Source organism: Erpetoichthys calabaricus, chromosome 15, assembly GCF_900747795.2.
Source record: "Erpetoichthys calabaricus chromosome 15, fErpCal1.3, whole genome shotgun sequence".
In the NCBI taxonomy this organism is placed as follows: Eukaryota; Metazoa; Chordata; class Cladistia; order Polypteriformes; family Polypteridae; genus Erpetoichthys; species Erpetoichthys calabaricus.
In genome coordinates, this window is record NC_041408.2 from 17,306,905 (window position 1) to 17,325,844 (window position 18,940).

Below are 18,940 nucleotides of genomic sequence, written 5' to 3' on the forward strand. Positions count from 1 at the left end.
CTTCTCATTATATCTATAGCAGTGAATTACTCTGAGACCACAGGATTGTGACCAGTAGCCTAGGCCCCCATTATTATCCATCCGTTAACTGGTCCTACTTAAGCCATTTTTAGTGTTGCAGGAAGGCAGACCGTAACACAACATCATTGGGCGAATGGCAGAGAATAACATTTAAAACCTGTTGAAATGTTCACTCTCTGGGTCAGGGACTGTCGTTTAAAATATTGGTGCCAACAGGACATGGTACTCTCGGGCAGACCCTGCATTTTCTTCTCAACCTTCCCATTGGTTTGCATTTAAAACTCTCAGGCACTCGGCAAAACTCTTGTGATATCTGCCCTTCACTGAATAAAGCGAGTCCCAACATTCTCCATCTGTAGTGCCATTTAGTGGCTTGGGTGGACAGGATTGGAGTCAGGCAAGCGGTCTGTTAGTGTTTGGGCAGAAAAAAACTGTAACCAATGAAGCTTACGTAGTATACAAGAGCTGTGTCCAAATTCAGACCTCTCGTTGTTTGTTTAAACCTAGCATTTTTAATTTATGTAGGAAGTAAAAATATTAAGTTTGAATACGCAATGGAAAGTCAGAAAATTGAAAGTACATCTTATGAGAAGGATTTAGGTGTCATAGTGGACTCGACACTATCAACTGCCAGACAGTGTTCAGAAGCCATTAGGAAAGCTAACCGAATATTATGTTGTGTAGCGCCCATGATGTGTAGAATACAAGTCCATGGAGGTTCTACTCAAGCTTTCCAGACTACAAAAAGGACATAGCAACACTAGAAAAAGTTCAGAGAAGAGCAACTAGGCTGATTCCAGAACTACAGGGGATGAGTTATGAGGAAAGAAAAGAAGAGCTGAGCCTTTACAGTTTAAACAAAAGAAGATGAAGAGAAGACCTGAGTGAAGTGTTTAATAAAGAGAATTGTACAGCAGATCGAGGCTGTTACTTTAAAATGACTTTGTGAAGAACAGGGAGACACAGTTGGAAACTTGTTAAGGGTAAATTTTGCACAAACATTAGGAAGTTTTTCTTCACACAGAGAACCAGAGACACTTGGAGTAAGTAGTCAGTAGGACTTTAGGGACTTTCAAAACTCGACTTGATGTTATTTTGGAAAAATTAAGTGGAGAGGACTGGCAAGCTTTGTTGGGCTGAATGACCTGCTCTTGTCTTTTCTAATGTTCTAATACTAGGAAGATGAGATGGAACAGACACAGCAAGTACCATCCATCCATCCATTTTCTTCCGTTTATCCGAGGTCGGGTCGCGGGGACAGCAGCTTGAGCAGAGATGCCCAGACTTCCCTCTCCCCAGCCACTTCTTCTAGTTCTTCGGGGGGAATCCCAAGGCGTTCCCAGGCCAGCCGAGAGACACAGTCCCTCCAGCGTGTCCTGGGTCTTCCTCCGGCCTCCTCCCGGTTAGACGTGCCCGGAACACCTCACCAGGAAGGCGTCCAGGAGGCATCCTGATCAGATGCCCGAGCCACCTCATCTGACTCCTCTCGATGCGGAGGAGCAAGTACAACAGTGGCAAACAAATTATTAGGACACTGCAGCTGGACATCTGCTTAAGTATCAAGTAAACAATATTTGATGTAATTGAGACTTTGCTTTCTCCTGAGTTGTCCCAGGCAACTCCTAAGTGCACTCATTTAATGTTTTATGATGATTCATATCTTTATGCCACTTATTTGGAAACAAAGAGTAGGGTAAAAACTTAAATGGCAGAGTCAGTTAAAAGCTGTTTCAGCACATGAATGTGAATGTTTCCTCCATAACATTACTAGCTAATACAGGCAGAATACCCAGGCAATATTTAAGTTGAATTTAATTGATGTGTGCCCTGTAACATCTCGCCCAAAACCGAATAAGCAGGCTAGAGGATGGATGGATGGATGGATGTGTCTACAGTAAGCTTGGCTTTAGCACCAAAATCCTCTGGTTGTGAGTTTTTCAACTGATGATGTATTATTAATGGTTTTAATTTTGGATGTTGATTACTTTTGTTATTTGTGATTTTGAAGTTGTGTAGAAAGGCCTTCTCTATGGATTTTTGTACTGTAGTCATTATGTCATTAAGCAGAAGTTATAGTGACGGAGACCAGACTTTTCTTTTTTCCGGACAGTTTAAAACAGAAACTAACCTTGGATGGGATGGCAGTCCCCTGCTGGACAGACTCGCCCTCATGCACTCATAACTCAGATAATTTAGAATAGACAATGAACCAAACGTACAAGTTCTGGTGGTAAAGCAGAAAGACAAAGTAAACAGAGAACACCTGCTCAGACATACTGTACACTAGTAGAGTTCTCTTTGGTATCGATACCTTATGTCGGACTTCAGTACTGGTACCAAACTGATTCTAAAGCAGATAACTGATACACACTGCTTCCCTCGTGATAGCCGTGATGTCTCCGTCGCGTTGAAGCAGTTTCCATAGTCACTCATGAAGTTCTAATCGAGTTGAAGCTGGCAGTTTTAACTTTACAAAACACTTGTTTTCCCATATCTGGACTAGCAAGTGTTTGGGGAGTAGAGTGGATTGTGAGAGGAAAGCTGATGTATACTCCCAGTACTGAACATTCAGAAAGTACCGTTTTAAAATGTGGGTTTTTCGGATAGTACCTGTATATCATGCGACCCTACTCTACACTGAGTTTGACCACACCAAATGTGAACACTGGAGCTGCACCTCCATCCTTTAATCACAATTCTTAGCTTTATATAAATAATGAATGTGGGATTAACATCTGTATATATCCCAGCACAGTATGACTACTGTAGAATAAGATAGTATAAGACATTATTAGACCAATGTGCTGTTTTTGTGTAGCTTTTATAGTTAGGAAAGTTTAATATGTTTTTGTGAATTAAACACATGTATTTAACACAGATTACTCTGATTGTGCACATTTCCATTGAAAGAGTAACTATATCTGTTCATCCATTTCATTCTTTCTTTTGCTGGATTAAAATTTTATCCTGGCAATATGGAACAGAATACATGAACCAATCCATGATGGGACCCCTGTTCATTATGAGCCACGTATATTATATGTGCAGACCAACAATGATTTATTCATATTTGACAAAATTACACTCGCCAATTAACCTAACATGAGCATTAAATGGAGAAACACGGAAACATCAGCATATTTGTTAAAGTTAGGAACCTAATTACAGTTTGTAATGACCATGGGTAAGAAACTAGTTGGAACAAACATCAGTCACTATTGTGGTCATCTAGGGGGCACAGATTGGTTTGAGTTGACATGATCAGTGGAGATTGGTGGGGTATGAAATTCCTGGAGACCAATAGCAGAAAGGGTTACGGGACACAGATATGAGAAAAAGTGAATTGCTGGACTTGGTGGCAGTGGGACAAGCGTTACAGGACATGATGGGATTGACCACTTTAAATGTTATGTGACATAAACACATGTGGATGACTGTGAATTATAGGACACAGTAAGATTGGCACCTTAAATGGTTATCAGGTACAAAAAGCCTGAAACATTAAAAATGAAAAGGAGAAGTAAGAATTATGCAATACAGTAAGGTTTACAACAATTATGGTTGTGGGACACAGGAGAGGGGGCTTCGACCACTATGAATTACGGGATTGCAGCAAGTAATAAGTTGTGGGACACAATAGACCTGGCACCAATAAGGGTTATAAGATACAAACCTCTTGGAACATCACAAATTAATGGGACACTTTGAAACTGGGACAAGTAAGAGATAGAGGACATAGTTAGAATGGCACCAGTGAAGGTTGTAGGACACATACAGATCTGGACCGTGATGAATTAAAAGGATACACCTGGTATTGTAGGACACAGTGAGAGTAGGACATGTAATGTTAATAGGACAGAGTGACAACTGATCAGTTAAATTACACAACAGATCACGGAATAGTAAGCTGAAAGAAGAGAAAAGAATACATACAAAGAGTAAAAGGTGGACCCGAGGTCGTTATCATCTGTAGAACATCATGCCAATGCAGTCACAGGTCACGTGTGGGTTTATTTGCTTCCTGTCCTCCTGCTGCTCAGAAGTGGGATACATTTGCTTAATAGTAACTGGCGCTCCAGAACACTCTTACATTTATTGCAACAAAATCTAATCAAAGTAAAACATAAAAAAGAATAATTAATGTTGAATGATTTCAAATGAACTTTGACCCCCCCACTCTAATCCTCTTATTCCATGACTGGTTTCATTGGTTAATCTATAAAGTGTGGATGCGTTTCCTTGTATTGATTGGATTAAGCAAGCTTTAATCTTTTTGTTTATTATCTAATATAATACCTGGAAAAAACCTGCTTCCAAACCCCTACTAGGCCAGCGGCCTCCATGGTGCATTTGCCAAATAATAAGACTGATGTTTTTGAAGGATCTGCGTGCTGCCCGTTGTAGTTTCTACTGCCCATCTTGCTGTGCTTCTGCCATTTCTTTACTTGGTTTGAAGAATTTGTGCATATCGATCAAGTAAGAGGAAGGCTGACCTTTGTCTGACTTTTTCTGATCTGCCGGAAGAGCCTTTGGCAGGCAGGATTATTAAAAGTCAGATGGGTGTTAGAAATCGTTATCTCTGCAATATTGATAATAACCATTGTCATAATTGTAAGGGTATGTCTTAATAGTAAGCATTTTCAAACTAAAATGCATTATTGTAATTAACATATTACCATTTATAATAACTGACCTTGTTACGTTCATCATCATAATAAACATCAAATTCAAATCACAATAAATAATCCTCTTCATCCCGGCAGCATCTGCAGCCTCTTTCTTGTGTCAGGTGACTGCCTTTCCCAGCAAGGTGGGAGCAGGAGGTCCAGTCATCACTTTAAAAGCGAGATTTGACACCTGGACATTTCAAGCCAGTAGTCTGAAAATAACAGCAACAAAAATAAAACAATTAAATGTCGCAATAATAAAGTCATGAACTATTTAAACTAGAAAAACATTTAAAATACAGGTGATGTGGTGGCACAGAAGTTAGTGCTGCTGCTTCTTCCTTCCTTTCACTTCCTGAGGTTGGTTTGAATCCTGAATGCGTCACTTTCTGTGTGCAGTTTGCTTGTTCTCTGTATGATTTTTTCTATTATTCCTTTCCTACATCACACAAATGTGTGCGACAGGTTAATTGACAGTAGTGTATCAGCACTGTGTGTGGGTGGGTGAAAGCACGAGTGTGACCTTGTTGTTTGCCACCCTTCATAGGGTTAGATGAACACATTTAAAATATGAGCAGTCAGCATTCCTGTCTTGTTATAGCTCTAATAATCTGCCTCCATGCATCATTCCCCAGAAGACGTACTGTACATCTCTCTGTTATTGAACCCACTTGAACAGTTCAGGGTTGTAGGAAATAAAAAACATCTTAACAGCATCAAGTTCAATGCTCAAAGGACCCAACAACTGAACAAGGCTCTAGCTGGGAGAAATCAACTTTACAAAACAGATTTGTGAATAGCTGATAGGTTTGGTATGGAAACAATAATTTAAAATCTTAACATTATCCTCACATATCCAAACATTTATGAAACTCGATCCAATTTCAAGGTCTGTGGTGAGCTACTGTAAGAACTTGTATTGGCAGGATTGGGCACAAGAGGAAAGCTGAATGGAAATTCCAGTCTAAGATGAAAAATCCATACTGAAAATTGCATACTTTAAAGTCCGAATCACCATGAGAGCAATAAGTACCTGATCTACTCGTTGAGTGAAGTGAGTTTCATATTTTAGAAAGACTTAAAGACTGATAACTGTAAAGGCAGGATCTACATCAAACAAACCTTCTCTTGCATAAGCATATATCTTCAGTCTTTCATTTTTTTTCCCATCTCTTATTTTTTCATTCCTCAAGTTACAGTATATCGTTTTTCTTTATGGCATAAAGCTCCACTTTTACTAAGAGATTTTCAACCAGCATTTTCTTCCTCATTCCATTGTATTCTTGAAAAGATAACAACTCCTCTCCTCTCAGGCATCAATTTTGTGGATACCGCGCTCTCCAGTGCTGGCCGTGCCGACTGCGTGTCTGCTCAGGGTCCGTCTTTGTAAATATGCAGTATGATGTCTCATTTCCCCCATTTATTTTCCCTTTAGTCTACTGATGGATATGCTGTACATTGATTTTAGTGTCATTTGGACTTGTTTTGTGTCCTTTTTCAGTTAGGCCATTGTCTACAAATGGGTGGTTGGCTGTTTGCAAACATTGAAAAGATACGTTTTGTATTTTTAAAGTAAAAGTTACTTATTCACAATCATGTCACATACAGACTTGTGTGGGTAAGTCAAGATGAGGTTCTTCAACTTTTTAATAAATAAGAAAATCTTTCCCATCCCGGGACCCAAGAATTGGATTATTCCCCTACTGAGAGTAGAGCCATACATAGACAAATAACAATGGCCTTATAATAAAAACAGTTCAGTTTTTGTTTCCATTCAAACATATTTCTCACATAAATATTACAAAAAGAGAAAAGTGGAAAGCAAAGACAAGACTACTTTTAATTTAAAACATGGAGTAGATTCCTGAGATATATCGCTGCCAATGTCAGTAGTTAATTCGAGCTCCAGTCAAACAGAGAAGTCGGATCTTCATTATAATGGGTGTGGTGTGAGGATATGATCATTTTTAAAAGGATTGTATGAACGGTCACTGAATTTAGTCATTTGACAGATGGCACTGTGTAGCAGGAAGGACTCCATTTCCCAGCAGCCCCAAAGGGGGTTGCCCTCATTGGATGTCTAAAATGGGCGCAGGGGCTGCTGGGGACAAGAAAGACCAGCGGGAAACTTGAAAAGGGGGCTGGCGAAGCAGCAAGGGGAGGTTGGTGTTTTTGTGTATCCCGTCCTACATAATCACAGTGAAGTCATTTGTACCATCGATCGTTTCTCACAAGGATGACTGGACTGTCTCGTGTCTGCCTGTCGTTTGAATTGTTGCGGAGTAGTCGTTGTGCGTCTTCAGAGGGAGCGCTCCCACAAATCTCACCCCTCACCGCTTAGGACTACTATTAGGACAGTTCAATTCACTCGCTATGGAAGCTTTTCCCAGGATCGTCATTGTCATCTTTACTCCATACCATTTCATCTGTTTTGGCTGCATTGGAAATGTGATAAGGACATTGTCGTGGTTGATTGTTGTGTTAATATTTGTATCTCCGAAGGGGAGGGTTGTCAGATTTTTGTTGTTTGTATTTGATTTTCCATTTAGTATATTTCTAGTATATAGTCTTGTGAGTGTGTGTGAATCGGGCCGAGGCTGGGTGCGTTCCTGGAATCCCCATTGAAAAGATAAATTGATGGTGAGAATCTCGGATAAAAAATAAAGTTGTCCCAAAATAATTAATTGATGCATTCTATTTACCGTGTCTTCAATAACATTATTTTTGAAAGTGATGCTGCCAATAATGATACATTCTTCTAAATATTTTTAAAGAAGTCTGACTTCCGTCTTCTTTTCACAACTTCTCTCCGTAAGCAATAGCCTTTTATTTCCCAGGGTCTGGTTGCTGGTCGATATCTTCATTAACTGTACAGCTGATTTTGTACTTTAAAGTTTAAGCTGTGCTATTTTGTGGGAGAAATTTGAATTTTTCAAAGCATATTTTCATTTATTAATATGATTGACTACAAAAGTCACAAAACTTGCAGCCTTATTACTGAACCTTAATGGCAGGTGCAAGAATACCCTGGTAAAATGCTGCAAATGATAAAATACAAGAGAAAAAATAATGAAACACAAATGGAGGAACAGAGGGAGGCAAATGCACAACCTGCAGCTATGGCACGTCCACAGATATCCACTGAGAGACAGAATGGCACATTTAGAAATTGTAACATAATACATATCTGCTTATGAATTCCTTTGTTGCAGATAATGGAAGTTACTACTAACACCTCTAGAAAGCCGAGATCCTCGGTGATGAACTCAGTTTGTCACAAGAGGTCACCATTCGAGCTACTGATGGGGATGAGCAGCCAGTCAGAAGGATCAAATGAGCAGCTTTCATTAGGACAAGTTTTGTTTTTGATCATTGACAGCAGCAACACAGCACCACCTAGCTAAGCACTACAAGCCAAAGCTTCAGAGTATCAGGATTATCAGAGAGATGTTGTAAACTATACACACGCCATATTTTGTTGTATTTTTTTGTCCGGGGCATGCGCGTTTTTTTGTCCGAGGTATGCGCATTTCTGAACTGCTTTTGCTGAAAGACAGTGCTGCGCTAAAGTACCATAGACAGGTGTTTCACTTGTGGATTATTCATCATTTCCAGTTGGAATTCTTTCCAGAGACTGTTGTTCACACGAGAGCTCCACCTGTACCACTCACTGTGAACAGAGAAGAGAACACACACTGACATATTACCAGTTTGACGTGGACCTACTGTACTGTATACGTTTTAAGCATTTTGTTTCATGTTTCTTCTGGTGCCCCATTGACTTTTTCTTTCATTTCTAAACATGGACTCTGAAGCCTAACCCATGAGTGGTGTGGTCCAGTGGCTGAGACGTTGGCCTTTAGGCTCAAAGGCAGGGCTGTGGAGTCAGTAGATAAATCCTTCGACTCGGACTCCTTAGTTTCTGGTACTTCCGACTCCTCTGTATTTAATATGCTAATGTTTTTTCCATGTTGATCGAAGTAAGGTAACATACACGTCATTTAACCACAGAACTACTGGCTAGGAAGCTGACTCTCTACTGTATTGGACAGTTTAAACAAAAGACAAGAACCCATGAACACACATCAAGTCATAGCACACACCTCCACCTACATCATTATACTTGTTTACACTCAAATTGACTTGTTAAACACATTATACCTGAAATAAAATGAAAACACTTTTTGTAATCTACCATAATCCAGATTACAATATGTGAATGTCAGGTTTTATAATAGCTCAGCTGAACTTCACACTAGTAGTAACACAACTATGCACTGGGCTTTATTCTTACATCAGAGAAGTACTTCATTTTGACTATTGTTTGTGAAATGGGACATTTGAACTTACTGTATTTTTTTTCATTACAATTTAAATTTATTAGGAGTCGGTATATTTTTGCCGACTCCAGGTACCCAAAGTTGTCTCCGACTCCACAGCCTGCTCAAAGGTTGTGGGTTCAACCCCTAGTTTTAATTTAATGTGTGACCTCAGGCAAATGATTTAACATGCTTGTGCTCCAGTTGTAGGAAATACGCGTATACGATCGTACTTTAACTTCTGTACTTGCAGAGAGTTTTAAGACAATGCTCAGGGTTGAAAGCCACTGCATGAGTAAGTTTCATTGTCTTTTTTTCCATTTGTTTCTGCACCTTTCAGTTTTTTTAGCCACTTGTTATCCTGTGCCCCTTGCCTTCTATTCCACTGTCTTTCACTCTGTCAGTCTCACTCTTTCTCAAACATGCACACACACATTCATTTCTTTTCCTTTCTGTTTCGCACTGTTTTTGGGCTGAAGGTGTGCATCCCTCTGTCCAGTAAATTACTTCTCCATCTCTCCCTCCTCTCCTCTCCTTCTAGGGAATGGCTATTGTCTTTGCTCCTCAGAGGGGTGACACTTTGAACCAGTTCTGCCGCCTGGCTGAAAGCGCAGAGTTCTCCATCAGCAGATATGAAAATTATGACGACTCCATTTGGAACTTTCATTCAAAGGTTAGTGCACTGCCGGGGCCTGATAACGTTGGCAATCCATTTCTCGTCAAGAAGGGATCAGGGACCTTTTGACAGGTACTTTAAATGTCCGATTAAAATATTCCCCACGCTGACTCCATCCTGGCGGATATTTCTGCCCCTTATTAATTATATGGCAGTGCTGGGTTAATTCCAGCCTTAATCTGCCCACTCTGTAAAAGGATTATTAAAGTGGCAGCTCCTTGTTTATTCAGTTTCTCTTATTTTCTCGGCTCAGAGGGACAACGCATGCGATGGCTGCCTGTAATAAGGACTCCAGGAAAATATATTTAGTGTAGAAGTAAATCAAGTCTCACAGTGTGTTCATTTTTTTCCTGCCTACTTCTAGATGGGCTCCCTGGAGGATCTTTTAAAATTAAAATTATACAAAAAGAGTTTTACACTTTCTGTTTCGTGGCTATAGAAGAGATGTCCTTTTATTGCTGTTCCCATAAAAGCTGCAGAATTCAACAAAAGAGGAGTCTGCATTTGCAGTGATTTGGTTTTTTTTCCCTAAATATTTGTTTGTCTCAAATGCTTACCGTGTATTCTTAGGAGGAAATCACTTGGCAAACGGCCCCATTGTCATCATCCTCATCTCTTGTAAGTTTTGCTGTTACCAATTTAAATCATTCCAGAGAAGAAGAATCTTGGCAGTAGAAGGTCTTGCTACTAATTACCATTACAAAACCCCTGTGGCCTGCTGGTTACGGCCTTAAACTGAACTGACTGAGTTAGTTTCCAGTTCAGTCCCTACCAGCAGCTCACTTTGAGAATGTTTTAGCCTGATTCTGCTTCGATTGTAAAATTATATTTACACAATTGTGGTATATCTTGGCACATATTAAAGCATCATGAGGCGGTGTACACTGTAAGAAGGCGCTATATAAAATAAACAAATTGTCATAATCTGTTATTTGTAAAATTCAGATTGCAAAGGAGCCCAAAGTGTTTTGTGACATTAATTTCATGAGAACCAGGAAGCTGTGATGTCTAAGCCCTTCCATTCCTCTCGAATGTCTTAAGTCATAAGGAGGGTTGCCAACTCTGTGTCGGTGGGCCTTTTGTAAGTGACAAGTAGAAATAGCTACCTAATACACTAATGGCACTCACTGCCGTAAAATGAAGACGGTTTCTTAATAACATGGAATATTCAGTGTTTATTGTTTCGTGGAAATGGCTTTCATTTTCAGCAGCCTTACATATATTTAGCTGAACACTTATTAGAACTTGATTAAATGTACACCTTGAGGGAATCATCATTTGCCCACCTGCATCCAGCTATCCCATTTCCAAGCACTAAATCCCCTCTCTAATTTAATGCAGCTTTTCAAATTCATTGTTTCTTTGCTGCTCACATGTTAACCCTCAAATGCTATAAACGATGATGCACGCTGTAGAATTGATAGACTGGTACGAGCAGCTATACAGCAGAGTTGAATAAGACCTTGTTCTTGTTGGAGTATTTAGCTTTCAGCATAATGTACTGTATAATTTGAAGATAAAAAAAGCTCTGTTGTTTGTATTTGAATAATAGATAAGTGGCTGACAAGTTGTGCAGCCACCTCATAATACATACAGTCCAATGTGACGGGTGGCTGAGTGTAATTGGTAGGTACCTCCATGGTTGTGTGAATTTCCTCTGATGTCCCTGATTTCCTGACACACAAGTCTGGAAAAACAGGAACCATAAATGGTCCATAATCATGCTGGTGGTAGGGTGATTGGCAAAACTGTATGTTGTGAGTTTGCCAAAAGAAAGGACGGCAAACTAAATTAATGGAGGTGAACAGGAGGAGAATCGTCAAAAATACTGGGGGGGAAAAAAAAAGTTTAGTACCAAGAATCAGGCCTATTTTTGTTAAACCTAAACGCTAAACCAGGAATCAGTCCAGGCTGGGAAAAAAGGGTCAGAAATGCTTAGTAAGAACACAGAAAGCAACACACACACCGATTGTTTTAATTATCTCCAAACTCAAATGGCCAAGAAGTGCAGAATGGCGACCTTTTATACCTTTCTGATGAAACGTCAGCCCCGCGGGCATCTAAGGGTTGTTAAATAGATAGATAGATAGAGTGAAAGGCACTATATGATAGATAGATAGATAGATAGATAGAGTGAAAGGCACTATTAGATAGACAGACAGACAGATAGAGTGAAAGGCACTATATGATAGATAGATAGATAGATAGATAGATAGATAGATAGAGTGAAAGGCACTATATGATAGATAGAGTGAAAGGCACTATTAGATAGAGTGAAAGGCACTATATGATAGATAGATAGATAGAGTGAAAGGCACTATATGATAGACAGACAGACAGACAGATAGAGTGAAAGGCACTATATGATAGATAGATAGAGTGAAAGACACTATTAGATAGACAGACAGACAGAGAGTGAAAGGCACTATATGATAGATAGATAGAGTGAAAGGCACTATATGATAGATAGATAGATAGAGTGAAAGGCACTATATGATAGACAGACAGACAGACAGACAGACAGATAGATAGAGTGAAAGGCACTATATGATAGATAGATAGATAAAGACACTATATAAAGTGATAGATAGACAGATGCATAGAGTTTAATTTTAGTATAGATAGACAGATACTTTATTAAATCCCAAGGGGAAATTCCCCTACTCCAGCAGCAGCATACTGATAAAAACAATATTAAATTAAAAATTGATAACAATGCAGGTATAACAGACAATAACTTTGTATGATGTTAACGTTTACACCCCCGGGTGTAATTGAAGAGTCACATAGTTTGGGGGAGGAACGATCTCCTCAGTCTGTCAGTGGAGCAGGACGGTGATTAGCGATTTTGGTGAAATAGTGACACCGTAACAAGTGATGCTCAAAAAACAAACAATTGTGTCGGAAAAAGTTGTTAAAATATATAACTTTTAAAAGACAATCTCTAATCAAAAAAAGATGCCAAAATTGCATTCTCTGACCCCAAAAATGTACATTTTGATATATAATGTCCAAAAAGAGCTCCAATTGATGGGTAATCAATTTAAAACAATCGTAAATCACAAGAGAACAGAAATGGAATCTCCTTTGGTGTCCTGACCACTTGACAGGTTTGTGAAGGTACCGTGTAGAGCTGAGTTCGTGTGCCCATGAGGCCCTGTAAGGAGCGGCCCAGTGGCCCCTGCTGTTCCCCTTGACCAGTCACACTCGAGGTCCACTTCAGAGACCTGTGATCTTGTTAGATGACTCTGTAAGTGTGGGGAGGCACAGAGGCCAGAAATGAATCATTGCCTGATGGGTGCTTGAACGATCTTAAGGTCAGCGTTAGCAAAATCAAGTGTAAGGCAACTCTGTTTCAGGCCTTCATTCAGGGAGTAAAAGTTATAACAGGGCATCCATTAATAAATCTGGACAGGGCTGGATGCACAGAAGACATATACAAAAATGGCCGAGACAGCTGAGATCCATTCCTACAGATGTCTTTGAGTCTGTCATTACCAGGGTTCTCTTTTACACGTTGATATGTTAGGACAAGGAATCAGAAGTGGTGATGCCAAGGGTAAGCTGAACAGGAAGGTCGGCTCTACTCTGGTAGCTAGTCTGTACTATCGTAGGGGAGGTGGGATTTGAGTTTGTAGCATACATATGGTGTTGGCTAAAGTTGCTTTCCTACCGCAAGAACTTTGTTTTCAGGAACCTGTGAATTCCTGTTTGATGTAGACCCTGGGCCACTTGACGTTCCTAGCCAATTTTGTGCATTGTGTTCCCACCACACAACAGGAACTGTAACCTTTATGCAAAATTTAAGCGTTTTCTCAACACAGGAACATTTTTCATGAACCAGGGACTTTTTAGAAACTCGAGAACTTTTGTAGCATTCCCATGCAGAAAGTCGGCACATTTGCAGTTCCTGGTACTTTTTTTTTTTTAAAGCTCCTACTCCTATAGTTTTTGCACAAGCAGGAAGTGTCATGGGTGGGGCTTGGGCGATGAATTGCGCGGATTGGTTGACCACAAGCACTGGCGCCATCTTACAGATGTATTAGTAGTTTAGCGTTTGGAGGGTTATCAGTGAAGATGGAGCGCCACACCTTGCTTTGCATCACTCTTCATAGCCACCTCCCTGGTGCACTGCGCTATACACCACATCAAAATCATAATCTCCCCAGTGAAGCACCACATCCGTCGTCTTTGCACACCACATATTTTGCATAAAGGTTACAGTTCCTGTTGACATGGTGGGAACTCAACACACAAAGATGGGCAGGGACCATAAGTGACACTGGGCCTACATCATACAGGAACTCAGTGGCTCCTGAAAACCTTCAGTTCCTGCAGTGGGAAAAAGCCTAATGTGCCATGCAAAGAAGAGTGATGTAGTGCAAAGTGTGGCGCGATCAGCACTTCACGGGGGACCACCACACCTAATTTCTTCAAAGTGATTTTAGGACTTCATGAGGAAGATTATTGTTTTGCATGGCGCAGTGCACCAGGTAGGCAGCTATGAAAAGTGATGTGATGTAAAGTGCGGCGCTCTATCTTCACCAGTAACTGTCCATAGTTCAGACTGCTAATACATTTACAGTGCATCCAGAAAGTATTCACAGCGCATCACTTTTTCCACATTTGTTATGTTACAGCCTTATTCCAAAGTGGATTAAATTCATTTTTTTCCTCAGAATTCTACACAAAACACCCCATAATGACAACGTGAAAAAAGTTAACTTGAGGTTTTTGCAAATTTATTAAAAATAAAAAAACTGAGAAATCCCATGTCCATAAGTATTCACAGCCTTTGCTCAATACTTTGTCGATGCACCTTTGGCAGCAATTACAGCCTCAAGTCTTGTTGAATATGATGCCACAAGCTTGGCACACCTATCCTTGGCCAGTTTCGCCCATTCCTCTTTGCAGCACCTCTCAAGCTCCATCAGGTTGGATGGGAAGCGTTGGTGCACAGCCATTTTAAGATCTCTCCAGAGTTGTTCAATCGGATTCAAGTCTGAGCTCTGGCTGGGCCACTCAAGGACATTCACAGAGTTGTCCTGAAGCCACTCCTTTGATATCTTGGCTGTGTGCTTAGGGTCGTTGTCCTGCTGAAAGATGAACCGTCGCCCCAGTCTGAGGTCAAGAGCGCTCTGGAGCAGGTTTTCATCCAGGATGTCTCTGTACATTGCAGTCATCTTTCCCTTTATCCTGACTAGTCTCCCAGTTTTCTGCCGCTGAAAAACATCCCCACAGCATGATGCTACCACCACCATGCTTCACTGTAGGGATGGTATTGGCCTGGTGATGAGCGGTGCCTGGTTTCCTCCAAACGTGATGCCTGGCATTCACACCAAAGAGTTCAATCTTTTCTTTCTCATGGTCTGAGAGTCCTTCAGGTGCCTTTTGGCAAACTCCAGGCGGGCTGCCATGTGCCTTTTACTAAGGAGTGGCTTCCGTCTGGCCACTCTACCATACTGGCCTGATTGGTGGATTGCTGCAGAGATGGTTGTCCTTCTGGAAGGTTCTCCTCTCTCCACAGAGGACCTCTGGAGCTCTGACAGAGTGACCATTGGGTTCTTGGTCACCTCCCTGACTAAGGCTCTTCTCCCCCGATCGCTCAGTTTAGATGGCCGGCCAGCTCTAGGAAGAGTCCTGGTGGTTTTGAACTTCTTCCACTTACGAATGATGGAGGCCACTGTGCTCATTGGGACCTTCAAAGCAGCAGAGTTTTTTCTGTAACCTTCCCCAGATTTGTGCCTCGAGACAATCCTGTCTCGGAGGTCTACAGACAATTCCTTTGACTTCATGCTTGGTTTGTGCTCTGACATGAACTGTCAACTGTGGGACCTTATATAGACAGGTGTGTGCCTTTCCAAATCATGTCCAGACAACTGAATTTACCACAGGTGGACTCCAATTAAGCTGCAGAAACATCTCAAGGATGATCAGGGGAAACTGGATGCACCTGAGTTCAATTTTGAGCTTCATGGCAAAGGCTGTGAATACTTATGTACATGGGATTTCTCAATTTTTTTATTTTTAATAAATTTGCAAAAATCTCAAGTAAACTTTTTTCACATTGTCATTATGGGGTGTTGTGTGTAGAATTCTGAGGAAAAAAATGAATTTAATCCATTTTGGAATAAGGCTGTAACATAACAAATTGTGGAAAAAGTGATGCGCTGTGAATACTTCCTGGATGCACTGTATAAGATGATGCCAGAGCTTGTGGTCCACCAATCAGCACAATTCATTGCCCTGGTTGAGCGAAAAGTACGTACCCTAGAGCAGGAGCTACAAAAAGGGACCACAAACTACAAATGACCCAAGTTTCTTCAGTGGGAATGGTACAAATCTTCCTAAGTTTCTTAAAAGTCCCTGGTTCCTGAAAAAACAAACTGCTAACTACCATGAGGAACATCACTCACCTTCTAAATGAAAGCCAGAGTAGTCTGTGGAGCACCTTAGTGCAGACTTACTCTGCCATTGGACTCCAAAGAGTGCTATCAGAAATGACTTTTTTAACAACTGTTATCAGAGGTTGCAAAATAATCTCTGGTTAGACTGTTATTTTTGTTTTTTGTTAATTTTAATTAGGTTATAGTTTTATTGATTTCCTTTTTTGGCTTTTTATTTGTTTATACACATTTATTTTACTGTGTCATCTTCAATGCATTTTGTGAACTTTCTGTTTGTGGGATTCTGTAACACATCAATTTTCTCTTCCTATCTATCTATCTATCTATCTATCTATCTATCTATCTATCTATCTATCTATCTATCTATCTATCTATCTATCTATCTATCTATCTATCTATCTATTATATAGTGCCTTTCATATCTATCTATCTATCTATCTATCTATCTATCTATCTATCATATAGTGCCTTTCACATATTCTTTCTGTCTGTCTCTCTGTTCGTTCCCCAATTTTTGTTGAAAATGGATCTATGTGTATGCAGTATGTATGAGTTTTCCCCTACATGGCACTTCCTAATACTGTACAGGGCTATAATTCTTAATTCTGTGCGATCCTCACCGTGCATTGACTTGATCGGTGAAGAGATATTATTCACAGGTTCCTGTTTTGATTTGCTCCTTTCATTTTAAGTGCACCAAACTGAATGTTGTGCCCTTTATAATGATCTTATATTAATGCAGAGAAGAAGCCTGTTAAGTCACTTGCATGGCCAGTCCCCATAGCGAATACAGTTGTACAGCTCCAGTAAAGTTTAATTTCATGTACTTCTTCCATCTCTTATTTTATCCCATGACATTTTAGTTTTTAGGCAGACAGCTCTGTAATTTTGCCAAAGACCTCACTTATAAAGGTAAGTACAAGGAGGAAGGGGCACCATGTGTCCACACTTAGGTTTTTCTGAATGTGTTTACCAAATCTTATTGAATGGGTTTCTTCACTCACATGTACATTTAAGAGAAATTTTACACACACATCTACTTCAGGTCCAGGTTTTTAAACGTTTGCTGATTTACTAATACATTATCACTTACTTTTGTTAATATATGTAAATGTCCTTTTTCCAAGGATTTCTAAGGACCATATTTTGTGCACATTTGAAATGATAACGTCTTCCATTAGCAGGATTAAAACTAAAAGGGGAAAGCAGTCCTAGACCCTATGAACTAGGATGGCTCATAAATAGCTGAGGTTTCTTATAATCTCTGGCAGCCACATCTCCTTTCAGCTAGGAAATGTGTACGGGTGACATCACATCCTTTACGTATTTTATGATTTTTTTTCCTCTGTGACTGTCCGTAGACATGCTCCTTCTTGTTCTGAAGTAAAGGATGAATGATTTATTATTTTATGGATTTGTCTAAAACCTTCAACAGACACCTATCTATTGGACATGAACGTCTTCTCATTCCATTACTTTGAGCACTTTAACTATAGCTATACCCAAAAAAAAACCAAATGGGCTCTTCACATTGTGACTGGGTAGACAGAACTGCACAAGCCGCTTTGAAATATTGGGTCACCAACTGATTGTCCCCGTTTAATTGATGCAAAGTAATAAACAACTCTGCTCGATAGCACTGTTAATAGAAAAATCATAGTGTACTGGCCAACTGAACTAAAAGGGGTTATGTTTTGCAGCAGGGGGCGCTAGCTCCCTGGTTGGAATAAGCTCTTTTTGTAATTGCAGCGTCTTAAGTAACCCGAAACTATATAGATATAATATTAAAAGGCGATTACCCCCCCCCCCCCCCCCTTAGTGATACAGCGGTAAGAAATCACATAAGAGAAAATAACTTGGCTTTCTTTAATGACGATTTATGCGGCATAACAGACGGACCACACAGCCTTAAAATATTCACGTTCTGCAGTTATTTGACTTTTAAAAACAATTTGTTGCTTTACAGTTGAAAACAACTTTCAGCTTTGCTCACAGGAAGGACAGCGTCTGTCTGCTAGTGTCACACGTTTTTACCCCATCTGTTTAGCCTACTGCACTAGACTCTGTTATGGGGACGTTGCACTTGTGTAGGCTATTATGAACGTGTATCTGCAAAATGTGTACCCCAATAGGTTTCCAAAGCTGCCGCCTATGTACTGTATATGACCATGACAACGTATGGCTTAAAAACGGCCACTTGGGTCTGTTCTTGTTTGAGAAAACCTGAGCATCGACACTGCGTTGGTCGTTCCTGTTCTCGTGGATTTCTGATACGCACTCACGGGTTTAAGAGATCTTGTTATGCTTGGATTTGTGTGGACGTCTGTTCAGGACCTGATTTGAAACAAACTCTACCCTCACGTGAGCCTGAGAACTGAAGACATACTCACTTTCTCTCACACACACACACACACACACACACACACACACACAGGTTTGAGAGAACTTCTTTATACTAGTAGGCTTCTGCAGATACCCTCAACTACTTGGATATATGAGAATCTTTTTACACATACAGATGTGAAAGAGGACCTCTTCACACACATGTGTTTTAGAGGACCTTTTTACACACTTGTGATGGTGAGGACCTCTTCACATAGCAATTTCTCAGAGCTGGTCGATTTGTTATTGACAGGTTCACAAGAAAGCTGAAAAATCTGGTGCAGAATGGATTTTAGTTTTCATTTTTCTAATGCTGATTGTACCTGTGTTGATGACCGTCACCCACATTTTAATAATAATTTCCAATGCTGAGCCATTAAAAGCAAAATCAACAGATTTTCAAATGGTAGATAATTGATTAATTAGTCATACATTTATATTGATTATTTTGTATCTGATGTCATTTTC

The 18,940-nt window shown here is 40.1% G+C and overlaps 1 protein-coding gene across 1 annotated transcript in view; it reads left to right on the top strand.

Annotated features, from left to right (window-relative positions):
• camkmt (calmodulin-lysine N-methyltransferase) overlaps positions 1–18,940 on the top strand; it is a 413,773-nt gene that overhangs the window by 382,616 nt on the left and 12,217 nt on the right. The window contains exon 10 of the mRNA XM_028821020.2: positions 9,549–9,680. Coding sequence (XP_028676853.1) covers positions 9,549–9,680 — 132 coding nt within the window. The remainder of the gene's footprint in view (positions 1–9,548; positions 9,681–18,940) is intronic.